Source organism: Neoarius graeffei, chromosome 17 (genome assembly GCF_027579695.1).
Source record: "Neoarius graeffei isolate fNeoGra1 chromosome 17, fNeoGra1.pri, whole genome shotgun sequence".
NCBI lineage: Eukaryota > Metazoa > Chordata > Actinopteri > Siluriformes > Ariidae > Neoarius > Neoarius graeffei.
Genome location: NC_083585.1, coordinates 27,282,180 through 27,291,169, shown reverse-complemented (window position 1 = coordinate 27,291,169; position 8,990 = coordinate 27,282,180). Strand labels below are relative to the sequence as shown.

Sequence of the window (8,990 nt, the reverse complement as noted above, 5' to 3'; positions counted from 1 at the left end):
GAAGATCACATCAGGTTTCACTCCTGTCAGCCAAGAACAGGAATCTTTAGCTACACTTGGCTACAGGTGCATTAAAACTACACACAGCAGGGGTACAGGTGTTCCTATTAAAGTGGCTGTGGAGTGTATATTAGCTTTTAGTGTTTGTGTTAATTTAAAGTATGTTAGAAGCTAGTATGTTAATATTCGACTTTACCAACAGACAAATTTCCTTTTTTTTTTAAATAAAAATCCAATGCTCATAAACCTTTCAGAAAAACTGAATACTGAGCAGAATACAGATTGCAAGAATAGTTCCATAAAGGTCTCATGTGTGATGTAAAACAAACAAACAAACAAACAAACAAACAAACAAACCACAAATATATCAATTTATCTTATCCTTTATTCTTATATGATTTGACTAATGTACAGAAGTTTATGTCCAAAAGAAAAAAAGCTTAAATCTTTTAAATATACAGAGTACCCTAAAGCACAATGAAAATGATCTTTGATGCCTTTTACATGCTATTCTTTTATCAACATATACAGACTTGCCAGAAGCTATATAAAAAAAAAATCTGTCTTTCTGAAAAGTCAGAGAGTTCAAAATCGCTTCATCAGGCATGGAATGAAGTTGTTTTTTTTTTTGGAAAAAAACCAAAAACAAGACACCTGTGAAGGAAAAGTGCTATCTGTTGGCAAGAGGCATTAAAAAAGCCCATCATTACACAAACAGATATTTCTACAAAATGAATTATGTGGTATTTTTCTTATTACATTATTGAATAGGACAAAAACATGACATGCCTTGATCCAATAAATAATGTATGTCTAGCATCTGGAACATAAATAGTAGCCCTTGATTTCTTTCTGCAGGCAGATTTGGCTATCATCAGCACTACAATGACTGCAGCATGAAATTACTCATTTAAATACAAGAAAAAAGATCAGAGATCCTAGATCATTGTGTAGTACCTTCGATCAAGTATTAAATCACCATGTACAAATAACAGTCATATCAGTACTAGGATGAAAGCCGAGATAAGAGACGATCTCATTCATTAAGACAATTCCAATAGTTTTAAAGTGAGTCGTGTTTTGTGCGAGATGTTCTGATTCTTTTCAACACTTCTGGGATCCAAATAACATCAAATTCCAATGCACGTGAAAATATTGCAACTAAAAAGCTTCTAAAATGCTCCCAGTTTCACCCATGCTAGCTCAACCCCTTTTACCAGCTACTTATGATACAGAAAAGAAGTCCTTTTTTATGACACAAGGTGTGTTTTTAAAGGTCTTAGCTCCAAACAGTGCTTATTGCCCAGCTCAAGTTTTCTTGCTCTACTGTGGAGTCAGAAAGACTCGACTGAAAGCTCAGCATCTTTGGTCGATATTGAAATGGATTATATGTTTTAGGTTGGTTACAACATGTCATCATGGGTCTCCCGGACTGGAGTTCGCCTGCGCTGGCGATTCCGTAAGCTGTAGAAACAGGAGGAGGCGGTGAGGGCGATGCGGCTCAGGCCCATGTTCAGACAGTGCACCTCAGATGTCACAGGGACGTCTGCAAACAGAGCACGGTCTCGTGACAGTTGTGAGAGACTGTCGCTGTTCTCGATGTCTTTCACAACGTTGAGGATCTCCTGTCTCTCGGTCTGCCGAGTCATTCCGCGGATATTCAGGATGGCAGATACATGCTTCTTCCTATAATGTGACAACAATATTTAATGTATGACCATTTTTTATGATTACTGGATGTGTATACAGTGTCTTGCAAAAGTATTCATTCCCCTTGGTGTTTGTCCTGTTTTGTCGCATTACAAAGTGGAATTAAAATGGATTTTTGGGGGGTGAGCACCATTTAATTTAGACAACATGCCTACCACTTTAAAGGGGAAAACAGTTATTTTATTGTGACACAAACAATAATTAAGATGAAAAAACAGAAATCTGGAGTGTGCCTAGGTATTCACCCCTCAAAGTCAATACTTGGTAGAGCCACCTTTTGCTGCAATTACAGCTGCAAGTTTCTTGGACTATGTCTATTAGCTTAGCACATCTAGCCACTGGGATTTTTGCCCATTCCTCAAGGCAAAACTGCTCCAACTCCTTCAAGTTAGATGGGTTGCGTTGGTGGACAGCAATCTTCAAGTTATGCCACATATTTTCAATTGGATTGAGGTCTGGGCTTTGATTAGGCCATTCCAAGACATTTAAATGTTTCCCTTTAAACCACTCCAGAGTAGCTTTAGCAGTCTGTTTAGGGTCATTGTCGTGCTGGAACATGAACCTTCATCCCAGTCTCAAACCTGTGGCTGACTCAAACAGGTTTTCCTCCAGAATTGCCCTGTATTTAGTGCCATCCATCTTTCCTTCAGTCCTGACCAGCTTTCCTGTCCCTGCAGATGAAAAACATCCCCACAGCGTGATGCTGCCACCACCATGCTTCACTGTAGGAATGGTGTCACAGATCATGTGACACTTTGATTGCACACAGGTGGATCTTAAATCAACTAATTATGTGAGTTATGACGTGAATTGGTTGGACCAGCTCTTATTTAGGGGTTTCATACAACCCCGATTCCAAAAAAGTTGGGACAAAGTACAAATTGTAAATAAAAACGGAATGCAATAATTTACAAATCTCAAAAACTGATATTGTATTCACAATAGAACATAGACAACATATCAAATGTCGAAAGTGAGACATTTTGAAATTTCATGCCAAATATTGGCTCATTTGAAATTTCATGACAGCAACACATCTCAAAAAAGTTGGGACAAGGGCAATAAGAGGCTGGAAAAGTTAAAGGTACAAAAAAGGAACAGCTGGAGGACCTTTAAAGTGGTAGGCATGTTGTGTAAATCAAATGGTGCTAACCTTCCAAAAATCCATTTTAATTCCACTTTGTAATGCGACAAAACAGGACAAACACCAAGGGGGATGAATACTTTTGCAAAAACACTGTAGTAAGCCTAATTATGCAATAATTACTTTTACATTTTGTTTCCAACCTTGTTCTGAGAGGAAAAATAAAAATGCAACAAGAGCAGGTCATATAGTAAATTCTGTAGTTTTTAGACTGTCCTGACCTGCACAAGAACTCTGGTACAACTCATGGAGTGTGTCTGAAAGCTGTCCCAGTTGCATAAAGTAACACGTATGGGCGCTGTGTGAGATGGCTGCCTCTCCAGTAGCTCTGTAGTTTTTAGCTCTTTAAACCTCTTCTTTTTCCACCTTTTTTTACTTTTCTGCTCTTCTTACAAAGACATAGTGTGTTTTACTATATAACGTGGATATATTTAACTCTAACACACAACCAGGAGCCAGTTTTCTCACTCATTCGAGAGAGGAGCTGCTGGCCCTGAAAACAATGGGACGAGCCGGGATACGACACCCCATCCCGGCCGAGCTGAGGAGGAAACCCGGGGGCTGCAAAGCTGGAGCTAAGTTAAAGGCTAGGCTAGCGGACAACCGGCGGCGCTACAAACCATCCATTCCCTCCGTTATCATGGGGAATGTGAACTTGTTGCCGAATAAGGTCGATGAGCTTTCCGCTCTGAACAACCAGCGGATTTACCGGGACAGCAGCTTATTTATTTTTACGGAGACATGGCTAACACACCTTGTACCGGATGCTAACACGGACCTGCGAGGATTCACTGCTGTGAGAGCCGACAGACACACTAACACATGCGGGAAAAGCAAAGGTGGGAGACTCATCATTTATGTTAACAACCGCTGGTGTAACCCGGGACATATCTCCGTAAAGACAGTTTTATGTTGCCCGGATTTGGAGCTGCTAGCCGTTAGCCTGCGGCCATATTATCTGCCGAGGGAGTTCAGTCATGTGATCACCATCTGTGTTTACATCCCTTCGAGGGCAGATGCAGCCGCTGCATGTGAGAAGATTCACTCTGTCACAGCAAGGCTGCAGACACAGCACCCTGAGGCATTTATCATCATTTCTGGGGACTTTACTCATGCTACTTTGGACTCTACTTTGGCTGCTTTTTATCAGGCTGTGGATTGTCCAACAAGGAACAACAGGACAATTGACTTGCTGTATGCTAATGTGAGGGATGCATACAGAGTCACACCCCTCCCCCCACTAGGGAAGTCTGACCACAACCTGGTTCTTCTACAGCTGAAGTACACCCCTCCTGGTTCAAAGGCAGCCTGCAACAACTAGCTCCATCAGGAGGTGGTCCCCTGAAATGGAAGACGCCCTCAGGGACTGTTATGACATCACGGACTGGGATGTGCTGCTTAGCCCACACTGTGAGAACATAGAGGGGCTGACACACTGTCTGACAGATTACCTTAACTTCTGTGCAGACATAGTCTCCCCCGCTAAAGGCCTCTGCATGCTCTTGCGACAAGGCTTTCGCAGATAGCTTTTCGCAGACAGTTGTAATTTATTGTTGAGCGGGGGAATAGGCGTGCGCGATGTTATTCACCGGCACAACGCAAGGGGGCGTGAAGTCGCTAGGAGTAGTTGGTGAGTGTGGTTAGTGGAGTGTTTATCCTCCGGTTACTTATAATGACTATAACTTTTTTTTTTTTATAATGACTAGAACTAGAGTCGTATAGATGTACGTACTTCCTCAATCAACCGCTCTTCATGCTGCTCCATCTTCGCTCGTGTTTTTAAAAATGCCGGTCGTGAAAACAAAACAAACCGGGAAAGTAGGGAAGCGGAAGTGCGTGTACAGCGGATGTAGAGTGGACCAATCAGAGCCCTCTTGTCTGCGACGCTGTCTGCGAGGCTTCTGCGGTGGTCACAATTTTTGGGAGGTGCGCGCAGAGCGTCTGCGAAGGTGGGGGGGCTACGCAGACACTGTCTGCGACACCGTCTGCGAGGACTGGGTTGTCAGCATAAATTGGCCTTAAGACTGTACGGTGTTACCCTAATAACAAGCCATGGGTAACACAGGAAGTCAAAGCTGTCCTCAACAGGAAGAAGGCCACCTTCAGGAGCAGGGATAGGGAGGCAATGAAAGCAGCACAGCAGGAGGTAAAACGCTGCATGAGGGAAGCTAAGGACAGCTACAGGAGAAAGATGGAGCAGAAGCTGAAGGAGAACAGCATGAGAGAGGTCTGGGAATGTGTTATACCATCACAGGCCACAATACAAAGACCAGAGTTGTTGGGGGACAGTGGAGAGGGTGAATAAGTTGAATGACTTTTTCAATCGGTTCAACCAGCCCACTTCCCCCCACCCTCTCCCTCACTGCAGCCATCTCTCCTTCTTCCCTCAACACACCTTCCCCCAGTCATCACAGCAGCCCCCTCCTCCCCCACCTCAACACAGACTCCTCCATGCATTACTGCAGACCAGGTCAGAGGTCAACTGAGGAAGCTTCACCCAAGGAAAGCAGCAGGCCCGGACAAGGTGTGTCCCCGACTACTGAAGACCTGTGCTGCTGAACTGGGTGAACCACTCCAATGCATCTTCAACCTTAGCCTGCAGCTGGGGAGAGTGCCCACCCTCTGGAAGACATCATGCATCGTTCCAGTTCCCAAAAAGAATCAGCCCAGCGAGCTGAACGACTTCCAACCAGTGGCACTCACTTCACATCTGATGAAGACGTTGGAGCGGGTCTTCCTCAGCCTCCTCAGACCCCAGGTATAACATGCCCAGGACTGTCTGCAGTTTGCGTACCGGGCAGGTGTCGGTGTGGAAGACGCCATCCTCTACCTGCTACACCAAGCCCACTCACATCTGGATAAGGGAAATGGCACAGTGAGGATCCTCTTCTTGGACTTCGAGTGCCTTCAACACCATCCAGCCACTATTGCTTCAGGACAAACTGAACAGGATGCGAATGGACCCCTGCCTGGTCACCTGGATCTCCAGCTACCTCACTGACAGGCCGCAGTACGTCAGGCTGAAGGACATCATGTCTGACACTGTGATTAGCAGCACTGGAGCACCCCAGGGCATGGTGCTGGCCCCTCTTCTCTTCACCCTGTACACCGCGGACTTCTGCTACAACTTGGAGCTGTGTCACATTCAGAAGTTTGCCGATGACACAGCCATCGTTGGGTGTATCAGTGACAACAGAGAGGAGGAGTATAGGAGCCTGGTGAGGGACTTTGCTGTGTGGTGCAACAGGAACCATCTGCAGCTCAACACCTTGAAGACCAAGGAGCTGGTCATTGACTTTGGGAGGTCCAGACCAAGGTCACGATCAGTTCTGATCGAGGGACTCAAGGTGGAGGCTGTGGATTCCTACAAGTACCTCGGGCTGTGGCTGGACAGCAAGCTGGACTGGACTTGCAACACCAATCACTTATACAGGAAGGGACAGAGCAGGCTATACTTCCTTAGGAGGCTGCGGTCCTTTAACATCTGCAGGAAACTCCTGTGGATGTTCTATCAGTCTGTGGTCGCCAGTGTCTTGTTTTACACCGTGGTGTGCTGGGGGGGCAGCACATCCAAGAAGGACACATCCAGGCTGGACAAACTGATCAGGCGGGCCAGCTCTGTGGTAGGCATGAAGCTGGACTCTCTGGTGATGGTGGCAGAGAAGAGGTCTATGGACAATCATGGACGATGCCAGTCACCCTCTGCACACCGTCATCAGCAACCAGAGGAGCCTGTTCAGTGACAGAATGCTCCTTCCCAAGTGCAGGACGAACAGACTTAAAAACTCCTTTGTCCCTCACGCCATCAGACTGTACAACTCCTCTCTGGGGGAGGGGTAACAGGAGGACAGAGGATGGGAAGGAGCAGTAGCCTAGCCTAACAATAAGCAATACCGGACAATGTGCAATATAATGTGCAACATAAAGTGTAATATCTCTTCTGCCGCCGCCCCCCCCTTCTCCCCCCTCCTTCCCCCCTTCCTCTCTTCCCCATATCTTATTCTTTTCATATTTGTATATGTAAATACTTAATTTATTTTAATTTATCTAGAAGTTTTCTCTATTTCTTTTCTCTGTTTATCTGTAATGATGCTGCTGGAATCTTAATTTCCCTGAGGGAACCCGCCCAAAGGGATCAATAAAGTTTTATCTATTCTAATCTAATGATGTACGTCATCCTGTTGTTTCTTTGCAAGTAGGTGTTCAGAATACTAATGAGACAAGCAATGATTTTCTGTTTGGATGCTTTTCCAAAATTTTATCCATGAAAATGCCTTTTGGTTGCTAGGTACATTTTACAGAGCCAAAACAATCATAGTCTGGATGAAATCAGGCATTCCTGCAATATCCACTGAATTGCAAAAATGATAGTAGCCTCTGGTCATCAACCCAGATGGTAAGCACTGAGGGATGGTCTATGACTAAATGGTCACGGCAGCTTTTTAAAAATTCACCAGTATGCATCCATCATGATTTTGTGCTGTTTCGTGTTATTTTATGTAAAAGAAAACAAAACACAAATCCACTATCCTATGCAAACACTGCTATGACTGGAAATACAAAAACCGGCTTCAGCCACGAATCCTGGGAAAATTTATATACCAGGAAAAAGGTGGATTGTGCACAAATTTCAGTCCTCTGCAATCCTATGGGACTTTTAAGCAGGTTAAGCCACAGGCCTTGGCAGGATGCCTATATTTTTGCTTTGTCTTTGTTGCTACACAGAGATGGACAACTCCTTGGGTTTTATGTGAATCTGGGCTAGCCAAACAGACTCATTAAAAAAAAGGAAAAAATTTCAGGAAGCCACTGAGGACTTGTTTGCTTTCATAAGGCCCTCATTCATCATCAGGTTGAATGGTTATGTTCTGCCAAATGACCCGAGATCCCTGTGCACAGACCTCCATCATATCGAGGGGGTTGCAAGGTATCTCAGTCATATGACAAGGCAGCTCAGTTGACACTTACCGTACGTCAGGGAATTCTTGGACAAGAACGCCAACCTCTATTTGGATCGAGGGTGTGTCTTCCAGCAGGATGATCTCTGATATGTGTGGAATGGCACTGTCTAGCCATGAGGCTGAAGACTCCTGTGGTAAAAAACAGGACAATATAGAACAATCAGACCAGATTCTTAAACATCTCTAAATATAAAATCTTAAAATGTTGACGCATTAAATATAAATGGAAGAACTTCAGTATCTTTAACCATGATCATGTAGTCATACCCAAGAATATCAATGAAAATTTCATCAATACTGATCTGGTTTTCTCTCACTTAGCCATGGATCAATAGGTCTGAGCACCAGAATAATCTAATGTTTATCCATAGTCTGGAAAAGCATTATTATATTACATTGATTACATTACATTAATGGCATTTAGCAGACGCTATTATCCAGTGTGACTGTGAGTTAGCCTAGTGGTTAGCGTGTCCGCCTCTTGACCGGGAGATTGTGGGTTCTACTCGTGGTTGGGTCATACCAAAGACCATCATAACAATAGTACATACTACCATCTGGCAAGGCACACTGCAATACAAATGTGAGTGGGAAAGTCAAACTCTTGCGGTTACCAGAGGACTAGCCCACCACTGTAACCCGAGCTGTATAGACGAGAGGCTGAGGGCTACTGAAATGGAGATTGGTGCCACACCCCAAGAGCTGGTTAATACCGGGACAGGAGACTGCCTGGGAAGACCAGATTCTGGCATGAGAGCGACTTTGACTTTTTTTTAATTATCCAGAGCAACATACAGTGGGGCAAAAAAGTATTTAGTCAGCCACCAATTGTGCAAGTTCTCCCACTTAAAAAGATGAGAGAGGCCTGTAATTTTCATCATAGGTACACTTCAACTATGAGAGACAGAATGGGGGGAAAGAATCCAGGAAATCACATTGTAGGATTTTTAATGAATTAATTGGTAAATTCCTTGGTAAAATAAGTATTTGGTCACCTACAAATAAGCAAGATTTCTGGTTCTCACAGACCTGTAACTTCTTCTTTAAGAGGCTCCTCTGTCCTCCACTCGTTACCTGTATTAATGGCACCTGTTTGAACTCATTATCAGTATAAAAGACACCTGTCCACAACCTCAAACAGTCACACTCCAAACTCCACTATGGCCAAGACCAAA

General features: G+C 44.1%; 1 protein-coding gene across 2 annotated transcripts in view; it reads right to left on the bottom strand.

The window, feature by feature from the left end:
* Positions 1 to 367: 367 nt before the first annotated feature.
* Positions 368 to 8,990, bottom strand: part of exoc3l2b (exocyst complex component 3-like 2b) — a 46,197-nt gene continuing 37,574 nt past the window's right edge. For both annotated transcript variants that reach the window (XM_060943921.1, XM_060943920.1), the window contains exons 12-13: positions 7,823 to 7,944; positions 368 to 1,686 (exon numbers count right to left, since the gene is read on the bottom strand). In XM_060943921.1, coding sequence (XP_060799904.1) covers positions 1,404 to 1,686; positions 7,823 to 7,944 — 405 coding nt within the window. In that variant the 3' untranslated portion in view covers positions 368 to 1,403. The remainder of the gene's footprint in view (positions 1,687 to 7,822; positions 7,945 to 8,990) is intronic.